At 36.9% G+C, this 22,542-nt stretch overlaps 2 protein-coding genes and 1 pseudogene across 2 annotated transcripts; 1 reads left to right on the forward strand and 2 right to left on the reverse strand.

Moving 5' to 3' along the window:
- The first annotated feature begins 1,943 nt into the window (after nt 1-1,943).
- LOC143533251 (F-box/FBD/LRR-repeat protein At1g13570-like) lies at nt 1,944-3,791 on the forward strand. Its single transcript, XM_077028091.1, has 3 exons — nt 1,944-2,705; nt 3,279-3,451; nt 3,530-3,791. The coding sequence occupies exons 1-3, from the start codon at nt 1,944-1,946 to the stop codon at nt 3,789-3,791; spliced, it is 1,197 nt and encodes a 398-aa protein (XP_076884206.1).
- A 1,291-nt stretch (nt 3,792-5,082) lies between these two features.
- Nucleotides 5,083-6,295, reverse strand: LOC143533278 (uncharacterized; annotated as a pseudogene).
- A 12,388-nt stretch (nt 6,296-18,683) lies between these two features.
- Nucleotides 18,684-20,674, reverse strand: LOC143533279 (F-box/FBD/LRR-repeat protein At1g13570-like). Its single transcript, XM_077028115.1, has 3 exons — nt 19,892-20,674; nt 19,015-19,185; nt 18,684-18,944 (listed from the first exon to the last, which is right to left on the reverse strand). The coding sequence occupies exons 1-3, from the start codon at nt 20,669-20,671 to the stop codon at nt 18,684-18,686; spliced, it is 1,212 nt and encodes a 403-aa protein (XP_076884230.1). The 5' UTR covers nt 20,672-20,674.
- Between the last annotated feature and the right edge of the window lie 1,868 nt (nt 20,675-22,542).

Raw genomic sequence — 22,542 nt, forward strand, 5'->3', positions numbered from 1 at the left:
CGTCCCAAACCCACGAAAATTTTCAAAACTAATCCCAAACCCTAATGGGTCAGGTATTACCCGTCCCATTTATGTCGGGTTTCGGGTTTTCCCATCGGGTTCGGGTTTCATTGCAATCCCTAACTTATTCACACACCCAAACCCACTTAAACGAGTCATATGACATGTATATAAGTTGTATAGGTATCTGTACGTCTAGAAAGTACATGCCAGATGTCCTTAACCAAACCTATACGACTCGTATAACACCTATATGAGCCGTAAACATGTATAGGAACAGTATGGGTTTAATATGGCTGGAATTTTATTATATAAGTAGAATATGGTTTGTCAGATTGGATTTTTATTTTTAGCCTTTTCCTTTTTTAACAAAAAGTTTGGTCACTTATACGAGTAGAATATGTTTAATACGATTAAGCTAGTGATATTTTAGTTTTAAAAAAGTGGTCGGTCATACTCGCGGTGTCTCAATGTCGGCTATCTGCGTTATGATGCCGGTTATGCACGTGTCGATACTGGTTACGCATGTACCAATACTGGTTACGCATGTACCGCTCCGTTAAGAAATTTTAAAATACTAAAAAGGATATGGTAAAACTCATTTAAAAATACGGACACCAACCAACCAACCAACAACTTATTCTTTACTCTCGTCTGCTTTTGTTGTCCGCTGGAGTTCAAATTTCGACTTTGAAGGTTAGAATTTATATTTATATCATCGTTTGCTTCTGTTCATTAACGTTTGATACTGTTTGCTAGTAGTAGGTGAGGGTTGGTATATAAAACTAGGGTTTGTTTTTATGTTGAATTATTAGGGGAAATTATATTATGCTAATCAACTCTTCTACGGCGGTTCGGCTCGGCTCGGTTTGATTTGGCTCAGTTTAAAATAATATTAATAAGTTTTAAGCAAATACAAAATAAGTTCATAACGAGTTCGACTGATATAAAATAGTTTAACTGAATACCAAATAAGTGAAAAAATAATGTATAATTGGCTGAAAACCTATAACAAGTTCAAACAGGATCTGATAGTGTAACGTTCTGACCCTTCATACCTTTACAAAGTACTGTTAAGGACTGAAACCATTAAGGTATGGGATTTGTCCCACATCGGTTGTATGGGCAATTGATGTGGGGTTTATAAGCCAAATGGGTTCCCTCACTCATTAAACTAGTTTTTTGGGTTGAGTTCTTCTGTTTGGCTTGTGAGTTGTGACATTGGCATAAAAGTCAACCTTGGAGTGGTGGCCCACGGAGTGGTGGCCTGGAGGAAGCCAGCCGTGACCAACGAGGACTCAGAGTGGTGGCCTGGAGTGAGCCAGCTGTGACCAACGTGGCCGTGACCAACGAGGACTCAGAGTGGTGGCCTGGAGTGAGCCAGCTGTGACCAACGTGGCCGTGACCAACAAGGACGTTGATCCTTAAGAAGGGGGGGGGGGGGTCTATTGTTATGGATTGAAACCATTGCAAGGTATGGGACTTGTCCCATATCGGATGTGGGCTTTATAAGCCAGAAGGGTTCCCTCACTCATCAGACTAGTCTCTTGGGTTGAGTTCTTCTGTTTGGCTTGTAACAAGTACAAACAAGATCTGCGAGGCAATAAACCCGTTGCATTTTAACTAACAAGACGTAACTGCTCACTCGATTTGGCCCTAATATTTTATCGTACATATGTAAAAATAAAATAGTTTAAAAGCAAAATAAATGGAACCATTACGAACCGAGCCAAGCTTAGCTTGCTTTCTAACCAAGTCAAGCCGGCTCGACTCAGTTTCAATCCGAGCCATATCAAGCGAGCATTTTGAACAACCCTGACTAGAGTTTGTAATTAGATCATCTCAACTTGTATGCTTATGACTTTGTAAATTGAAGTTTAAATCTCTTTGTTTTGTGTTTTATGATCCAACAATATGTGTAATTTTTTCTTGTCAGAATAATAATGGAAATGATTCACGGGACACGCAAAGCACCACGAGATTTCATTAGCCGTATGCCCGATAATGTGGTAACTAATATTCTTGATCGGTTGCCATTACAAGATGCAGTCAGGACTTGCACCTTGAAAAGGAAATGGAGGTTTAAGTGGACTTTGCTTAGCCAACTCGTGTTTGATGAGAGGTTCTATTTTTGTTTAATGGAAAGAAATGGCGACAGTAGTAAGTTTGGGAGAGTTATAAACAAGCTTCTTCTTCATATTAAAGGCGCAATAACAAAGTTTTCCCTATGCATATTCCACCAACTGGATGATGCAGATATTGCACATTGGATTCTGTTCTTGTCGGAAAAAGGAGTTAAAGATCTCACCATTTGTAACGAGGGTCCTCACCAACTTAAGATGCCTAGCCATCTTTTCTCTTGTTTAGAGTTGAAGCATTTGAAACTTTATAATTGTTGCCTCAATCATCCACCTACTTTTCAAGGTTTTCCAAACCTATTGAGCTTAGAGCTGCGTCTGGTTCGATTTAAAAGTGACATTGGGGAGTTTATTACTTGCTGTCCCTCACTTGAGATATTGATTTCAACAAGCATATTAAAAGCAGTTTGGATAGCAAAACTTGAAAATATCAGAATATTATCTATATCTTTACCGTTGTGTGATCGTGACACTATGATGAGTTTTCAAAGTTGCAGTACGGTCTTTGAGCTTCTAGATTCTCTTCCAAAACTTCAAGAGCTAGAGTTGGATTTTCAAAACTGCAAGGTAATTCTAAGTTGTGTCTTTCAAGTAGGGTGTAAACGAGACGAGCCTTGTTTTGACTTATGAGGGCTTGAGCTTGAGCTCGAGCTCGGCTGTTTCGAGCTCTTTTTCTAAAACTCGAGCTCAGCTCATGAGTTGTTTGTTCAAGCTCGGGCTCAGCTTGCTTATTATATACATTTTTTAATTATTTTTATACATTTTGAGAAAAAAAACTTAACTAGCCTAAGTTCAGCTCGAGCTCGTTTAGTACCTTAAACAAGCCAAAGCTTGGCTCGAACTCGGCTGTGAAGTGTTAACTTAACACACAAGTGCCCTAAAAGGGTAAACTTAAAAATAAACCAGGTTCATTAAGGCTCGACGAGCCTAAACGAGCTTCCCATACAAGGCTCGAGCTTGGTAATTAAACGAGCTTAGGCCGAGCTCGAAAAAGCTCGGCTCGTTTCGAGATTTTTATCGATCACGAGCAGTTCGGCTTGTTTGCATCCCTACTTCAAGTTTAATTATGTTTCTCATATTTTTTTTATCATAATATGATAAATAATAATACTTTCATAATCTAAATTGCTTTTCTTGTAGTTGATAGAAGATGACGTTAACAAGAGGTTTTCTCCCGCCTTTCCCAGCCTCAAGGCTCTTAAATTATCAAGAGTATGTTTAGAAGATGGTATGAAGTTATCATGTGCCTTTGAATTGATTAGGAGTTTCCCGAATCTGCAGACTCTTGAAATCACAACATCTACACGGGTATGCATAATAATGCTTGCTTTATAATATAATATAATATTATATATAGTTTTGCATTTGAATACTAGTTGGTTATTCTTGCAGCATAACGGTGGGCCTCCACGGGCTGACTACAATAAAACGGGGCTGCTGCAGCTTCGAAGTGTGATATTTGAATATTCGAAAGGCTCAGAGAATGAATTATGTTTCTTAAAGTATTTACTTGTGCGTTCCCCTTTCCTAAAAAAGATTGTTATACGTCCCCACTGTTTCAGTACAATTACTTTGGATGGAAAGTTGGAGTTTGCTAGTAAGTTGCTGAAGGTGCATCGAGCTTCCCCTGTAGTTGATATCGATCTATCCTAAGTCTTGCTGTTTTAAACTTGCCCTTTTAAGATATTTGTATGAATTTATGGCCCCGTTGTGCTTAAATTAAGGGGACATTTTGTTGAACATGAGATTAGTTATGGTTTTAACATTCCACCTAGAAATTGTTTGCCCTCCGCCAACGGTCACAAAACTTGATGAAGTCTGGCCTTTATAGATGCATTTAGGTTATGGTATTGATTTAGGCGAACTTTGTCATGTGCATATTTATGATATATGCTACAGTTGTATCTTTATTTTACTATGACTACTCGTGTTTGAAGTATGTTAAATTTTAGCCTACATGTTTTTAATCATTCTCACTTTAATAAGAAAGTCAGACACGCCGGACTAGCTAGCATTGCCTTAGGCGGCTCTCTGTGACTAAAAATAATGAATGGTCACACGCATTTGGACCAACCGGGAGTTGATATGTGTCATAAGTGGGCTAAATTTAGCCTACAAAACACTTAGTTAGCGGGTCTTCTTATAGGCTAAAAGAAGAGAAGTTGGCTTAGCCGACGTATATACGACCTGGTAATGACTGGAAACTTGCTAGTACTATAACTTTGATAAAAACCACTTTGCTTCACCTGTTCTTGCTTTAGGACTTCAAAACATTCGCTTAGACTCAATTAAAAGTGTTTGGTATGGTAATAGGATGATTTGTGATGAAAATGGTCGAGCTAGAGCTAGAGCTTCTATTTATAGCCTCATATGTGATCATGAGTCATAATAATCGAGCTGACACATTAAGGTCGGCTTTGACACATTTTTGCTAACTCAGACGTTGAGGCTGATGAGACGCTGTCTCATAGGGATGAGCAAAAATCGGTATGGTACCGATTGGTACCGGTACCGAAATCAGTACCAATTTGGTACCGTCGGTACCGAATCAGTACCATGGTTTTGTGTTTACTGTTTTCAGCGTTGATAGATTTTTTTTATTTTGTGTTGGTATTAACGAACATAACCCATACCAACTGAATCCACATAAGTGCACTACCGCAAATGTGACAGGTATATAAATTGATTCGAACTTACCGACGCAACGCGATGGGTAATAAATTAGTTTGTTATAAAGTAAAATTATGTCTCTTCTAATCATCCAAGCCATTTAAATTTTATTTTAATATATTTGTATTTTCAATAGAAAGAGCCAAGAGGGATAACAATATAACATTAATATAGCCTAGATTTCCTTAACTACTACTACTTACTCCTATACATATATACACATATACAATCTAATAATTCAACCAAGTAACACTCAACTCCACTCTCAACTTGATTAGTGAAGAAACCCATAGAAATCTTGGTTCTTAGTAGACATCTTCTTGAGTGACTCATAAGTAGTGATCATTGTAGTTGCCGAAATAGACATTGAAGCCCATCTTGCCCCAAAACCTCGGTAGCAAGCTCTTAATCCACCTTCTTTCACCAAATTCCTAACGGTATGCGCAACGCTTACCGTCACATTACTAGCTTCAGCTTCTAAAACTTGGACTCTTGTCTTGATTGTATCCAATGGCATTGTAACCAGCGCGGAAACCCCGCTGGCTGTCGTGGCACTTAGCCCTTGAACCACCACAACCGCCATCGAATCCTCTTTCTTCAAACCATAAGGACAAACACCACCCCAAATTGATCGATAAGCCATGGAATAAGAAGCCCACCAAACAGCATTGCAAGGAGCATATGTCAAGACTGAAATACCAAACCCTTTGTATAATCCCCTAACACCATCTCTTTGAACAATTCTTTTGAAAGCATCAATCCCTCCATTATAAAAAATATGGCCGTCATGATGGGCACCTGTTTAGACACGATAAGACCTGTTTAGCAAAAAAAGTGCATTATGCAATTTTATACATTTTAAAAAATAATTGAAATTAAGACGCTCGAGTACATTATTTCTCTTTCTTGATACATAAAACCATAACTGTCATGTTGTTAAAAGAGTCATTTTCATGTTTGATACTTGTGTTAATCGCGTCGTCTCTAACATGTTAAACACGTTAAGACACGAACTGACAGCAAAAACCGAACTACCTTTTCCACCTTGGACCATTAATCTCTGACTAACCACATCAACCGGCGTCCACACCAACTGCGAAGCTACGGCTGCACTTAATCCAGCCGCAGCATTCGCGATGGCAGCGGTGGTACAACCAAGATTGCTCTTGGTCATTTCTAGAGCTCCCATGTAAAGAGCTCTAGCCGGAATGGTGCCCATCAAAGAAGTCCCATATCCTCTATATAAACCTTTGAAGCCTTCATGTCTAAGAACCGAAACCGCCATCTTAAAGCACGGTGTATGTGTTACACAGACTTGTTGTCTTGTTTTCAACACGGCCATTGGATATAACATGCTTGAAACACCAGAAAACATAGCAGCACCAAGGAAGAAAAACTTGGATTTATCAAGCATTTCCCAGTGAATGTCATCTGGAAGATGCATGTATTTGGATCTTTGAGTCATCCTCCGCCAGCCCCACACTCATCTGCGGTAGTGATGATTTGGAGTACTGAGAGGTATGCAACTTATAAGTGAGGGGGGGGGGGTGCAGAATAGAAATAGATTTCGCGGCTAAGCGTTAAGTTTTGGCCGTTTGGTTTGGAAGGGGTCAAGTTAACATTTGGAGGGCGTAGGGGTCAATTTGATTCTACTAATTTTCTTTTGATTATTTATGCTTTTTTATGATGGTAATCACATCATATTTATTATTATTTGTGGAGTTTTCTATGAAGATTTTTATAAATGCTTATTTTGTACTCACTTAGGTCTTAAATCTTGTGTGTTTGGTATTAGGTAATGGAATGAACGGATGAGTGAAATTGACAAAGAAATAGAATGGACAAAGGAATGAAATGAATTATTATCATTTCATTGTCTTGTTTGGTTATCACACAGGAATGAAATGAATCATAACTGCAAGTCCAGATTCGGGACTTGCAGTTGTTTTCTACTTGAAGTTGTGTATATACATGTTAGAAAAAAAAAATGTATTCTAGAGTTCATAATGTTAATGATTCTCAATCAAGACGCAAGAAGGTGAACGGGAAGCAGAGTCTAAGATCGAAGAGTAATTACTACTTAATCAGACACTACGGGTCGAGGTCAATTCGGGGTGACTTGGGGAAAGCCAAATACGCTTTGAGAATAGATAGGAGACATCATAATCTCTGAGTTGTTGCCCACTTAAGTTTTGAGCTTCATTGAACCTAACTCGTATCACAGAAACGATGAAAACCATTTTAAGTATATTACCTGCTTACAACCTGTCTCTTTATGTCATAATACAGCTGAACACGGATCTGTGTGACAGTCACGTAATTAGTATGATTCCTGTTCGGATCTTTTCTAAAACATGGTAGTCCCTGTCGAGACTGAAATTTGATCCCGTGTACTTTTATTTTAAAAGTTTTTCTACTTATGTAGTTGTATTAATTTATACGTGGTTACTTGGTCTTGATCGTATCATTTAACGCTTTAAAGGATGTTTTAAAACTTAATTGCAAATTGTTCAAATTATGGGGTTTGTTTTGAAAATTTTCATATATAGGCGAACTTATCCATAACTTCGCCTGCAATAGGCGAAGTTATCCACAACTTCGCCTGTATAATCTGTGACCCTATATAAAGAAGTTGTAAAGGTCAGACTTCATTATTTCTCAAACACAGCGAACTTACTCCCTGTCAACCTAAGCGAACTTATCGTATAACCGATCAATCATCTGTGTTCTTATTTCGATTCAATCCGATTTCAAGGTGTGTAGGGTTCTTTTATCGTATAATCTCTGTCTATTGAGGTTAATCATCGGTCGTTTCGACTCGATTAACGACCTCGATCTTTCGAACCTTAAACACCCGATTTCAAACTTGTTATTACGTGATAGTAATTTACTTGAACGTCTAAAACTTCATAAAATCATGTGTTACGGAGTCCTCGATCTCCAATTTCATCATCTACACGGCGTTCGATAAACCTAACTGTTGCCGATTCGAATTCGGCGAAGTTACAGTTTAGGCGAAGTTATCCGTAACTTCGCCTGAGGTCTAACTTCGCCTGATAATTAATTTTGAAACAGTTTAGGAGGCGATGTTGTGGTTAGGCGAAGTTCTCTTTAACTTCGCCTGGACCATTTTACTTAACGGTTATCAGACGAAGTTCAAGTTGAAGCGAAGTTGTTTCCCAACTTCGCTCCACCATTAACTTCGCCTATTCAGAATAGATCACAACTTCGCTCATGGTAACAGGCGAACTTGTGATTTGTGTTGACGTGTATCTAACTTAGTCTGTTTGATGCAGATATGGCTGCTGTAGGTGGTGCAGGCGGAGATGACGGTGGTGATAACCAGAGACAATTCTTCCCGGGTCACAACATGTATATTACATTAGACCCGGAGGCGAGCGGAGTTGATGATTTCCGCGAAATCATCACATTCTTACTACGCTCGCGTATATTCCACGCGATCACTACAACACTGCCGATATCCTTGCCCAACATTGAGGATTTTTGGCAGACCGTGGAATATGACTGTAGAGTCGAGCCCCCGGTGATGCGCGCAACAGTCAACAATCAGGTTGTTCAGTTCTCTTCTGAACAGATCTGGGCGGCTTTACGGTTTGGAAATGAGACAAGGGATGACCCGACAGAGTTTGTGGCTCCTTTCCGTGATGGAGCGTTTCTGAGGATGGGATACTCTGGTCCCTTGGGGGATACGCAGAGAAGGAAAGGGTTTTTACTTGACCAGTGGCGCTTTCTCATGCATGTCATGATTGTATGCATGTCAGGGAGAAAGGCGGGCACTGATGGTATGGGCGCGACCATGCAGTCAGCAATGACTGCTCTGACTTACAACAAGCGATACAGCTTTAGTCAGATGGTCTTCTATGAGATTGATAGTCAGAGAAGGGCGATGGCGCGTGAGAGATTCATCATGTATCCAAGATTCCTACAGATGATCTTGAATCATGTTGCTCCTACGCTACCTCAGCGCCGTCCAATCAGATATGTAGAGAGTGTGAACAAAAGAATCTTCGCCCAATGCAGATCTTCGAGTGCGAGGAGCAAACCTGAGCTCCGTCCTCGGCATACTCCACTTTTTGGGTACTTGATCAACCTGGAGTATGTGCCTGCTCGTGGGGACGAGTTTAGGGACCCGGCACCACAACAGGCAGGGGCACCTCAAGCTATACCTGCTGCTCCTGTTGTGTCACCGGAGGAGACCGTTGACCTTGACGCAGCGTTTGGCGGTCAAGGATTTTTTGACATGGAAAGGGTTGATCCAGAGGAGAATGTACAGGTCCCGGTTGAACGTGCTTCGGGTGTGAATGTTACTAGGGCAGCTACAACGATGGCTGGCTCAGATTCTGATGATGAAGTGGCCGAAGCGAGACAGATTTTGGTAACACATGAACGGACTCATGGGAAGAGAAAGAGAACTGATGATGACAGCGAGTCAGACTATGAGGAAGAGGTACAACAGTTGATCCGGAGGTCAAGAAGGGAACGGATAGGTGCAGGATCGGGAGCCGGTGAGAGCTCTAGGGTGGTACGTTTCACTCCACCAGCACTATCCGGTATGACAATGGTTCCCTCATCATTACAGGTTACAAGGCCAAGCGCTACGGTTGTTCCCGTGGTGGCTACCTCATCTACATTTGGCCTCCCACCGACTACTTTCCAACTTTCGGCTCCTGAGATCGTTTCGTTGCCGCCTCCGACTGTTACTCCAACGGAGGTTGTGGCACAATTTATCGAGTCGACTGTTGTGGCCACTGCAGGGTTATCGGTGACGATACCACCTGCGGTTACGTCTATTTCTACTTCTGAGGTCCCGGTGACATCGGAAATCCCTCCTCAGTACACTCAAGATATATCACATCTGAGGTTTGTTTTCGATGCAACCTTATCAGACTCAGAACGAATAGCAGTACTTGAACGGGTCGTGGCAGAGCAGTCAAGGATTAATCTTATCCAGACCCAGGCTATTCAACACCTTGTTGCAGAGAATCAGATGCAGTCGTCCCTGCTGGTAGAACATGGTAAAATCATAGATGCTCTGAAGGAGTTCTTGGCATCTCAGGGGGAGACGAGCTGTAAAGGCGATGAGTTGAGGACGAAGAAGCGCAATGATAGAGACGATGATCCCAATGCATCGAAAGATGCAGGTGGTGAGTTGCCAAGAACTGATCAAGCTCTTGGAACTTCCACAACTCAGGGGGAGTCGACAACTGCAGCTGGTGGTGATGATGTGGTGGTAGTGGAGGTTGAGGAGATGGATGATGACTATATTGGTGATGATGATGTATTACCGGTGGATGAGATAGAGAAGATTGGTGAACAGATAGTTATTGATAATGATATTGAAGAGGGAGAGATAGTAGAGGAGAATGTGGAGCATGAGATACCGCAAGTCGAGAACGTAGATATGAGTCAAGAGATTGGGAATGATGAGACTGAATGGGAAGAGCAGCCTAGATGGAAAGAAGGCTATGCTCAGTGGTTCGTCAAAACGAAGAAACCAGCGGTCCCTACAATGTTCAAGAAGAGTTATAACATTAGAGGCTATGCTGAAGCGAAAAAGGGGATTATTTGCTGGATATACGATGAGCAGTTGAGGCTCTTTGTTATTAAGAGGTATGATGGTGTTCAGTACTTCAAAAGACTTTTAAGATCGTTGAATACACTGCCAGAATGTGAAGTGAAAGACTTAGCCAGATTGGGATTGATATACCGAAGTGATGATAATATGGCTAGAGTTATTGGGAAGATTGTTTGGAAGGAAAGTATAAAAGAGAAGAAGTTTGAGTTGTTGAAACCACAAAAGGGAAAACTTATCGAAGACAAAGATCGTGGATTGAGAGCTGATGGTAAACCTTGGATGATTATGAAGTATAAGCCGATCCGGTGCCTTAAAGAAGTGCCGATGAAACAGATGCCCAAGGATGTGCTCAAAGATCTAAAGTGGTGGTATGTTGATTGTGAAACAGCTGAAGCAGTGATGGAAGACGAAGATGAACAAGAGCTGCTAAGAGTTTATGATCCGATGCATCTAGTGAACTTGTCGCAAGCTGATCTGCAGGTGCTGAATGAGAAGAAGATCTTTTATATTCCTGCTTGGAAAGACGAAGCGAAGAAATATCAAAGGATTGTATCGGTTTGTGTACGCGAAGGAGTTCATGCTTGAAGATGAAGATGCAAGGTCGTTGAAGATTACAAGACACGTGCTTGAAGATAAAGAGATGAAGCTACTGCCAAGGGGGAGTCTGTTGGTACATGATATCAGTAGTTCAGTGTCTAGTGTCTGTAATCGAGTCGTTTGGATTTGAGTTTGTATGTAAGCGAAGTTGCTAACAAGTTCGCTGATATAGGCAAACTTGTTAGACAAGCGAAGTTAGTGACAACTTCGCCTAAACATGCCAGGCGAAGTTGTCGTGATTATATAAACTAGGTTACGGCTTAGTTAAAAGAAAATAGTGAATAGAACGAGTTCATTAGTCAGAGAACGAGTCAGAGAGAGTCTGTATTTGGTGATCTTTGTATCACGTGTTTATGGTTGCAATATAACGGGTTTGTGTTTATTGTAACGTGTTTAATCGTTTTGTCTTCTACGCTCGTAACGTCTTACGTAGGGATTCCGCACCTACGTAGAACGCGATATCTCGTGTAGATCCGGCTGGGAACCTACATAAATGCCAGTTTTCCTAAGTAAGCCACTGTAACTGATTGAAGATGCCCATAACGAAAGCAACCAATAATTTAAAAGTTTGTTTCCCACTATCAATTTTCCCAAATAAGTCTTGCTACTAAACGCCCTTTATCGAATTTCTAATAGTAATATGTTATTGATAATTGAATATTACTAATATTAATAATAATCATAAATAACATTAATAATAACAAAAGAAAAGAAAAGAAATAAAAAAAGGAAAAAAAACCAAATAAGACAACAATGGTGGGCTTTTCTAGAAAACTCGCTAACATAAATATAACATAATATAATATAATAATATTATTATATTATATTATACTATACAATACGCTATACAAACGTACCTCCGAAAGTCTTGCGTCGCCGCCTAACCCCGACATCTGACTCTCGGGCGTACATCAGGTACCTAATAATAATAATATTTTAGTACTAATAATAATTCGAAACTAAATGCTTTAATACTAATAATTATATGTTTAGAATAAAAATAATAATAATATAATAATTAATAGCATTTTACTATAATATTTTAATAATAATAAAAATATAATAATTTATATTTAAATAGTATTTAAATATTATTATTTTAATAATAATAATACTATTTTAATAAATACAATAATAGTATTTTATTTTACTAACAATAATATTTTCATAACAACAATATCTTAATAATAATATTAATATTTTAATAGTAATAATATAATAAAAATTTTAGCGCTAACGGTAACAATACGGGAAATCTATTTTAAGTTTAGGAGGCCCGGCGAACTAGGGTTACCGTCAAACGGTCGGTGCCTAGACAAATTTCAAAAGTAAACCATTCACCAAATCTCTGTCTTAACATCTACAACTATGTCCTAACATGTAAAAAATAAAGATAAAACGAAACCTGGTTTAACTCCGACTGACCGTTAGCGCCGTCCGGCATCTCCTCGTCCGACTCCGGAAACATACATGGTTCAACTCCGACTGACCGTTACCTGTCCGGCATCTCCTCGTCCGACTCCGAAAACATATATGGTTGCTGGTGTTGGTTAAATGAAGAGGGTGAGGGTTAAGAAAAAAAAATAAAGGAAAAAAGAAGAAATGGTAGAGAAGGAGGGGAGGGAGCCGGGCTTCAAAAATATACAACACCCTAGGCGCCGCTATAGGGCTATACGCGGCGTATAGCCCGTACGATCCGACAACCCTATGACAGGCTAGGCTAGGACGTCAAATCGTACCCTAAAACGCCGCGTATAGGCCTATACGCGGCGCCTAGGGTGGTGTCCCTAGCAGGACCCATATATATAGGGTAATGTTAAAATGAAAACCCACTTGAGTTGTGAAAACCCGTGAAAACTCTATGTAACATCGTTTTTTTTTTGTTACATGTAATATATGTTGTAACATTTAATACAAAACATCGAAAAATTAAAAAAAAGATGTTTTGCCATTTTTTAATATTTTTTTACTAATTTTTATATATGTTTTCAGGAGAGAGAAAAAGTTATATTTATATTTACATTTTTCATTCACTTTAGTTGTGGACCATAAGATTTAAACATTAATTAAAAACATGCGATTGAGAATGGGTTTCTACAGTTTTCACAACTCAAATGGGTTTTCATTTTATATATATATATATATATATATTACAACAACAGATGAATAAATTATATTATATAGATGATAAGCAACTTATTATTAAACATAATAATAATAATAATAATAATAATAATAAAACAAACCCACACATTCTAACCTTGAAAGAAACCCTCCGATCTCCGGTTGGTGATGATGATGACGATGATGATGAAGAGGATGACGATGATGATGCATTCTCCGATGATGATGATGATCCATTCTCAAAGTGAATATCAAATTAGTTTCACGGACCTACTTCCATCACTTTATCAGTAAAGTTTATAATAATAATAATAATAATAATAATAATAAGAATTCGGTTCCAATTACGCAATTTTAGTATTGTTTTTTAATTTATTGTAAGTGGTAGTACATTTTTCTAACCCCGTTTATTTTTTCCGTCGAGTCAAGGGCAAATTGGTAATTTTGATTATTTTATTTATTTATTTTTTTGAGCTAAGTGTCATTTCCATACCTGTGGTTTGTTCAATTATGCAGCTTTAGTACCTTTTTTTGAATTTATTGTAACTGGATACTTTGATTACTTTTGAATAGATAGATAAACCAAAAGAGACATTACCTATTACATATTATAATTAAAAGGTAACTAAAATACATGATAGAAGATGAAAAACAATCATGAAATATGTAACATATTTTTTAGCTTTTTGTTCTTGATTGCCAGTTTACTTTTAGCACCTCAATATATGAGTTCATCTTAGCCATTTTTATTGCATTTCCTTTATGTACATTGATTTTTTTTTTCAAAAGTTCGAGCATGATAATAGTAGCTCTTTAACACATCGAAGGATCAAGCCAAATAATAAGCACACGCCTTCGCACCTCTTAGTATAACATCAATTAAACTTGTAGATGAACGGCGGTTGACGAATCACATGGGCAAAACACCATATCATAATTTATTGAACAATGGTTAGGGTTTGAAGGATCAATGAGAGAGACCTGGGGGTTGGGGTGGGGTGGGGTGTTGATATGTTCATTAGGGTTAGAGATGATCTTTTAATTGTATATGTAATGTCTTTATTGGTTTGCCTATATATCCAAAACTAATCAAAGTATTCAGCTACAATAAATTTAAAAAAATGTACTAAAGTTGTGTAAATGAACAAACCACATGTATGAAAATGACACGTAGCTCAAAATAGAAAATAAATAAAATAATCAAAATTACCAATTTGCCCCTGACTTAACGGACAAAATAGACGGAGTTAGAAAAAAGTATTAAAATTGCAAGTTTTAGAAAAGTTAGGTAGCCATTTGCAATAAATTCAAAAGTGGTACTAAAGTTGCGTAATTAGACAAACCACGTGTACTAAAATGACACTTAACTCTAATAATAATAATGTATTTGCTGTCATATAAAGAACCTCTTAAAAAAATTAAAAAAAATCATAATTTAATATATAAATAAAAAATGAAAAAATTTTAAAAACCCAAATGTTTCCCCACACAATTTCGAAAATACAACACAATGATAAACAAAAAAAAAACAAAATAGATCGCAAAATATAACATAATGCCAAACAAAGTATGACACAATGTTAAGTAATATAACACAATATCAAGAAAAAAAGATACAAATGTCAAGAAAAAAGACACAATCAGTGACGAAAATAAACAAAAAACACGATGTTAAATAAAAAGACACAAAAAAAATTTTCATTCAACATTGTTTTTTTTTGTTTTTTTTAACGAGAAATACGATAAAAACATTTTTGTGTTTTTATATTTTTTGTTTTTGTATTAAAATTTGAGTTATGATTTTTTTACTAATTTTTATTATTTTAAGGGTTTTTTTGTGGTTACAAATCATTCCCACCCTTCTCGTTTTTATCCCCTTTTAGAATAACTGATCCTTACTTGTTTTTTTATGGGATTTTTTTGTGGTTACAAATCATTTTCAGTTTTTATCCCCTTTTAGAATAACTGAGCCTTACTTATTTTACTTCCTTAGAGCATTGCCAACACCTCCCTTAAAATTATGTGAAAGGGTTTTGCAAATTATAGGGTGGAGTTATGAGTGGTTGTAAGTGCAAATTATATGGTGCAGAGAGAAAAAACAGTCATTGTTTGTATATTTGGGTAAATTTTGATTGCCCCTATTTATTTTTTTTAAATATTTGTTGAATTTATTATGAGTAGAAGAGAGAGAAAACTATAATGAAAAAGATATAAAAAGTATTATTTAATTAAACAGTATGAAGAATTGTAGTGATTTTTAGTGTAATTATAGAGATAGGGATTGAGGACTTGCTGGGAATGCTTTTAGAGTATTTCAGACAGCTTATTTATCTCTATCTTTATAATTACATTAAAAATCACTATATTTTTCTCTCTCATATACAATCAAGTAATACTTTTTTACATCTTTATCATTATTTTTTCTCTCTTCTCAATTCACAATCACTTTCAAATATATTAAAATGTAAATAAATGATAAACGATGTTCCTCCAAATTTACTCAAAATTACTCAGCTTTTTAAAATTTGATTTCTCATTCACTCACAAATATTTACAACCCTCTAAAAAAATTTAGAGATTCCTCTCACATAATTTTAAAGGAGTTGTTGAGAATGATGTTCAGTTCCCCATCCCCAATTCTATAAGTACTTTAAAAAACACTATGTTTCTCTCTCATATTCAATTAAATAATATTTTTTATACATTTATCATTACAGTTTCTATTTCCTCTACTCACAACTAATTTCAACAAATAATAAAAAAATAAGTAGGGGCAGACAAGTTTTTTCCCAAATTCACAACAAACTTTTATCTTTTCTTCATTCGCGACCACCCTTAACCTTATCCTATAATTTACAAAAACCACCCACAAAAATTTAGAGGATCGGTTGAGAATGCTCTTATAACTTTTTCCATAAGTTAATAAGTTACAACTTTGTAACTTATTAACTTATCTCTCACAATAACACACAATACCAAACACCTTTTTAACTTTTTTTAAAAATTAATAAGTCATAAGTTGCTTAAAATAAGCAATCCAAAACACCCCTGAATTGTTTAGTTTCCTATATTTATTTTTGTTGTTTTACTTCTTATATATTAATTTTTGAGTCTAATAATTCAGTAAACTTGTTCGTAAACAGTGAACTTCAATAACCTTTTTCTTTGTTTAAAGGCGTTTGAAACTACCTCAATAACCAAATTAGCTTGTATGAGACGGGATTTTTGACGCTTCAAGCCTAACTCAGTGCATCGTCAAGGAAAAAACTGTGAGAAAACCTCCTTAAGTCAGGTTTCGACTTGAGATAACATCTTGATATTTCAATAACTCACTTAAAATGAAAAAAAAAACAACAAAGTTCAGAAGTTATACAAGCTCAACGAATGGGAAGTAGCGGCACATGGGCTAAGCTTCCGCATTTTGGTTTTTTTTTTAGAACTCAAGAACAACGACTTTCTTATATTTAGGCATATGCGTGTCACACACTCATGCATGACTAACACTTGCCACACATGCATTTATAGCTATGACACAAGTTATTGACACTTGTCATGCATCCATACAACTTGGTGAAGCAAGTTGGTGACACTTGTCGCACATGCATATCACCTCTTAAAGCATGTTGGTGACACTTGTCATACACTTTGATGTCACAAGTCATCGAAACTTGGCATGCATGCAATCTTTGACAACACTTGGCATGCAACACATGCATGCCTCACACATGGCAAAAGACAAAACTATTGAGGCGCCCCTGTTCCCGAGAGTCCGAGACCAAGTTCATGCCCGAGCACGCCGGGTGCTCTACACCCTTGCTAATGCTATTGAATATGTTTTGTCACGCAAGAATATAATCTTATGAGTTCTCTCCCACAAGAATATAATCAATGCCACCCTGTTACCACCTTGGTGTCCTGCCGCCACCTTAGGTGTAAAAAAATGGCTCACTAAATCATGACCTTGTTCAGCTAGTCTACAAACCGAGCCAACTCGGTTCAGTGTGGCTAGAATTCTTTTATTAGAGGGAGACCTTCAAATGTGATCTTGAAATAAGACTTGAAGCCACACTAATAATGTGAACTTGAGACATTTGAATTAACTTGGGATGGTTTTTCCAACCGCACCAAAAGAACTTTCCAAACGTGCAAAGATAATGTTGATGGCCTTATTTTACTTGGTCCTGTCTTACTGAGCTAAACTTGGTTGTATGAAGCTGAGAGGGAAACCTACCACTTGTAATTGTGTTATATAAATAAAAAACTTCTGTTGTTTCCTCTTTAAAAAAACAAAACAAAAACAAAAAATACAAAACCGATTCCAATTTATTTGTCAAACGAACGCATCAAGAATGGAATTGGATCAAATTCCAATTCCTATTGGAATGCTCAGATTCCAAATCCAAAATCCTTCCAATTCCAAATCCTATGCAAATTCCAATTTCAATTCCATTCTATTTTGTGAAACGAACGCGGCCTAAGGGCGAGGCGCGTTCATTTCACATAATGGAATGAAATTGGAATTGTAATTTGCATAGGATTTGAAATTGAAAGGATTTTGGATTTGGAATCCGAGCATTACAATAGGAATTGGAATTTGAAGGAATTGAAATCAAATTCCATTCTTGATGCGTTCGTTTGACAAATGAATTGGAATCGAGTTTTTTTTAACGAGGATAACAACGGAAACATTTTAGTTATTTTAGATTTTTTGTATTTTATTTATATTTTACCTTATAATTTTGGGGGTTGGGGGGGGGGGGGGGGTTCTATTAATATAAAAAACCCCTCAAAAAAACATTCAGAAATAATAATAAAGAATTTATAACTCAAAATATAAATCGAAAACAAAAAAACTAAAACATTTTATTCATTGTTCTCGTTAAAGAAAGAAAAAAAATTCCAACAAATTCACTTGAAATCCTCCACATTTTGGGAGAATTTAGAATCCCTTTATTTAAAGGATTTTAAAGAAATTGAATTCTAATTCCTTGACAACCGAACACACCAAAATGAAATTAAAATTCTAATTCCAACGAAACGAACACATCATGTCATGGGATTTTAATTCCAATTCCTTCGAATTCCCATGAATTCTATGAAACGAACGCACCCTTAAAGTATTGTTATGCAAATAGAAGGAAAAAAATTGAAAATGACATAAAAGAAGGAAAAATTCCCAAAATGTCCCACAAACTACTTATTTTAAGTGCATATGATATAATATACTTGAAACCCGGGGATATACCACTACATACCCAACAGGGTTTAGGCCAGGTATGGAACAAGCTTTCATAATCAGTTATGTGATTGGGATTACCTAATCCATCTCAAACCTGACTTATTGTCATCCCTACACGTAGCTAAGCCCGTAAGCACAGAAATAGGGGTCAATCCAATACAGTAACAGACTAAAAATTGACAAAATAAGGAACAGAAATAAGTCCAACAAAATAAGAAACCAAACATCAGCTTAGTTCATACAAGACTAACAAACACATGTTAATTTCTCCTTACGCAACGAGGTCATAAATTGACACGGGAAATAAAAAAACCTAAAACTAGCACAGATCGATGTCAACATCGGGGGAGGCTGGATGCAGCTTCAACAACTTTGTAGCTAACGCAAACTTCTCATCAGACGCTAGTGATGGGAAGGGGTGAGTAACTAGCTTTTTCAGAAAAGGAGAACACGAAAGTAAATACTTTATCAAGCATACTTCATTATTTGAACCTACCAATTTATTAAACACCACAGTTTGAAGCTGCAATGGGCCCATTTTGTTGCAGTCAGAGCAGCTTGCAGGAGCTGGGTCATCATCCTGCAAGAATAGCTAGTATTCAAACGCAAAATTGCATGTATGAAATTATAAGACGAGCGGTGATACATACCTGATTACGTGCTGTGATTTTAAGGGCCTGCAGATTTGGGAAGCATCTAGTTAATTCAAAAACACATGATAGCATAATACCGTTGCCTAAATCAATTCCGGTTAACTTAAGATCCTTGAGGCGCGAAAAGGTGGTGCGTGACCTCTTACCAGCAACGTCTACTGTGAAAGACTGTCAGAAAGCAATAAGCTTTTAGTACAACTGTTTTAGATTATATTGAGCATTATGGGCTGTCATTATTTTATATATAATAATTTACAAGTTTGGTGCCGCAAAGCCCTTATTGGGCCACTTTGCGGCACCCTATTGGTAGTTTTTTTTTGGTTTGTTTTTTAGTTTTGAGTGTAATGAAAACCTATCGAATGTTAATTTTATTTTTGTGCTTTTTTTATTATTTTGTCTTAGTTACGGTATCGTGCCGAATGCGACGGAAACCGACCGAATTCGCGTAGACTCACCGCGTTTTGTTTTAGTTCCAGTACCGTAACGAAAACTGACCGATGGTTGATTTTTGTTTTTTTCGTTCCGGTACCGTAACGAACATGGAAAAAAAATGACTTAATTTGCATAGACTCAGCCGCTTCAACGCCTGGGATCGATAACAGCCGGGTTTTACCGATGATCGAGTTTTACCGACCGATGCCACGCCATTGGTCCGGTCCTCCCCAATTTTTTATAATTTTTTTGTTTTATTTTTAACTTAGTCCCGATACAATAAAGCGCATAACCGAAACCGACTTAATTCGCGTCGACTTACCGTGTCAACGCTTGGGGTTTACCACCGCCAGGGGTTTACCAACCTGCTCGACACAACGTGCCAGGAAAAATACTAGTTATATTATTAAAAAAAAAAAAAAAAGACCAAGGTTAGCCTTACCTTGCAATATGAAAAATCCAAATGAAGCCCTTGAAGTTTTGGAAGAGAGCCCACAAGCTCAAAGATACCACTCGAACTTGTCATCGCAGTACGCTCAAGATTAAACAAGTTCAATGATAATGATTTGAGATTTTTAAGTTTTGCAATCTCACCTAGTTTCACGCTGCCCACGTGTGACCTTAAATATAAGTCCAAAAACATAAGTGCGGGACACCCAGTAAAAAATTTCCCAATTTTCCCTGTTTTAAACCTTACGCGTAACAACTCTAGCCTCAATAGATTTGGAAAACCATGAAAACCAGAGGAAGGATCGAAACAACAATGTACAAGCTTCAAATGTTTCAACTCCAAACATGAAAAGAGATGGGCAGACAGCTTAAATGTCCGCGTTTTCTTGTTCCAAAGAGTGATATCCTTAACTCCTTTGTTAGACAAGAACAAAATCCAGTCATTAATATCTTCATCGTCCAACTTCCACCTCTCGTCTATGTAAAGCACAAACTTTGTTATGACGCCCTTAATATGCATAAGAACCCTAGTAATAATTATCCCATAATTATTTTCATGGCCTTCTGTTTTTGATAAATATTTAAAGAAGTTCACATCAAATACGAGTTGGCTCAGCATAGTCCAATTAAACCTCCAATTTCTCGCCAAGACACTAGTCCTAACCGCATTTTGTAATGGCAACCGATCCAGAATATTAGTTAGCACGTTATTAGGCATGTTGCTAATGAAATCTTCTGATGCAAGCTTGGGTGCTTTATGCGTCCCGTGCATGTTGGGTATCTTATGTGTCCCATGAATCAGGCTCATTATTCTAACACGAAGAAATATGTTATCATAAACACAAAACCGATGATGTTACGAAACACTTAAACTTCAATTTAAGTACAAAGGAACTACTTCAAGGCTCTAGAATCACTGTCACACAATATATAATTATTGAGCATATAAGTTGAGATCATTGTTAAAGGTTAGAACTGGACTCAATGAATTAAAGTCAATCATAAGTTCAGTTCAGAATTGGGCTCGTTTAACTTACACAGAGCTCAAGCTTGGCTCGTTTCAAGCTATATTTCGAAAGCTCGAGTTCAGCTTGTGAGCAGTGGCGAAGCTTGGACTAAGACACCGGGAGGGGGGGGTCAAAATGTATACAAAAGTTCACAAATGATGGGGGCCGGACTCAAATTTTCGGCTGAAAAAGCCTAAATTTACACTACGCATAAAAAATTTCAGGCGAAAACTGGCAAATTTACACTACCACACGGAAAAAACCAGGGGGGGGCAGCCCTAACTAAGCTTCGCCAGTGCTTGTGAGTACCTATTCAAGCTCGAGCTCGGCTTGTTTACAATTTATTAAATAATTTTTATATATTTATAATTTGATATGTAACATAATATATATTATTTAGTTATGTTTCTCATAACTTTTACATGTTTATATTAAATAAAAATTATATTAATAATAAGGATCGTTAAAGCTTGTGAGCCTGCTCGAGCTCGATAACTTGATAAGTGAAGCTCGGGCTCGTATATTAAACGGGCTTATATTTAGGCCAGGGCTTGTATACAAACCCTAGTTTCATAAACCTAAGGATTTTAGTAAAAATATTGTGACTTTCAACTAGTTAGAATGAAAGATTAAAGTAACAATAATATTAATATTAACATTAATAATATTCTAACCTTGAAAGAAAGCCGGCGGAATGGAATTGAGTTCCCGGTGGTATCTCTTCCGGCTGACAAAAAGATTGTTGGGATTGATGCATTATTTCTCAATATCAATTTCATCCACATCTACTGAAACTTGTATTTATCTATCTTTATTATATGGTCTTTTTGCGGTCAATTATTCATATTTATTTTTGGTGTAAAATATGTCGTTTCGTTAAGTTGATTGGGTATAACAAAACGTCTATTTATTAAAAGTCTAGAGATGGTGATATAAATGGGCTGGGTTGGATTTGAATGATGGGTTAGAATGGGTTTGGGTCAGAATAGATTTTTAAAATATAAGGTTAGGATGGATATTGGTCAACATGGATAAAGTTAATCCATCTTGACCCAAGTAAAGGTTAAAATACGAAGGGATTCAAATACCCATCAAAAAATATTAAAAAAATTAATAACTCAAAATATAAATCAAAAACACAAAAGTAAAATAAATAATATGTTTCCCCCGTTGTCCTCGTTCATAAAAAAACCTCGGTTTTGTCTCGGTTTAGATTCAGTTTTCTTTTTTTTTCGTTTCGGTATCTATTCGGTTTTTGTTCGTTTACGATTTCTCGGTTTTGGATGAGTATGAGTCAAGATGGGTAAAGTTAACACATTTTGAACCAAGTAAAGGTTAAAATACAAATGGTTTCAAAAATCCCTCAAAAAAAATATTTAAAACATTAATAACTCAATATATAAATCAAAAACACAAAAAGTAAAATAGCAAAAATGTTTCTCCCGCCGTTCTCGTTCATTAAAAAACAAAAAAAAATCGGTTTTGCCTCGGTTCAGGTTTGATTTTTTTCGGTTCAGTTTTGTTTTTTTCGTTTTGGTTTCGATGTTTTCGGTTTCGATTTCTCGGTTTCAATTTGGTTTCCTAGGTTTTGTTTGAAATAAAATTGGACGGAGGTTGTTTAATTTAGTCCATTATA

The sequence above is a fragment of the Bidens hawaiensis genome, unplaced genomic scaffold (assembly GCF_021521415.1).
Source record: "Bidens hawaiensis isolate Kalapana, Puna unplaced genomic scaffold, B.hawaiensis_p1.1 tig00009659_1, whole genome shotgun sequence".
Lineage (NCBI taxonomy): Eukaryota > Viridiplantae > Streptophyta > Magnoliopsida > Asterales > Asteraceae > Bidens > Bidens hawaiensis.

What these genes read in the sequence shown, in the direction of transcription:
- LOC143533251 (XM_077028091.1), top strand. Translation starts at nt 1,944, where the DNA reads ATGGAAATGATTCACGGGACACGCAAAGCACCACGAGATTTCATTAGC. An exon ending in TGGATTTTCAAAACTGCAAG is followed by an intron (nt 2,706 to 3,278) that starts GTAATTCTAAGT and finishes CTTTTCTTGTAG; the next exon opens with TTGATAGAAGATGACGTTAA. An exon ending in ACAACATCTACACGGGTATG is followed by an intron (nt 3,452 to 3,529) that starts CATAATAATGCT and finishes GTTATTCTTGCA; the next exon opens with GCATAACGGTGGGCCTCCAC.
- LOC143533279 (XM_077028115.1), bottom strand. Translation starts at nt 20,671, where the DNA reads ATGCACGGGACGCATAAAGCACCCAAGCTTGCATCAGAAGATTTCATT. An exon ending in TGGATTTTTCATATTGCAAG is followed by an intron (nt 19,186 to 19,891) that starts GTAAGGCTAACC and finishes GCTTTCTGACAG; the next exon opens with TCTTTCACAGTAGACGTTGC. An exon ending in AAATCACAGCACGTAATCAG is followed by an intron (nt 18,945 to 19,014) that starts GTATGTATCACC and finishes CTATTCTTGCAG; the next exon opens with GATGATGACCCAGCTCCTGC.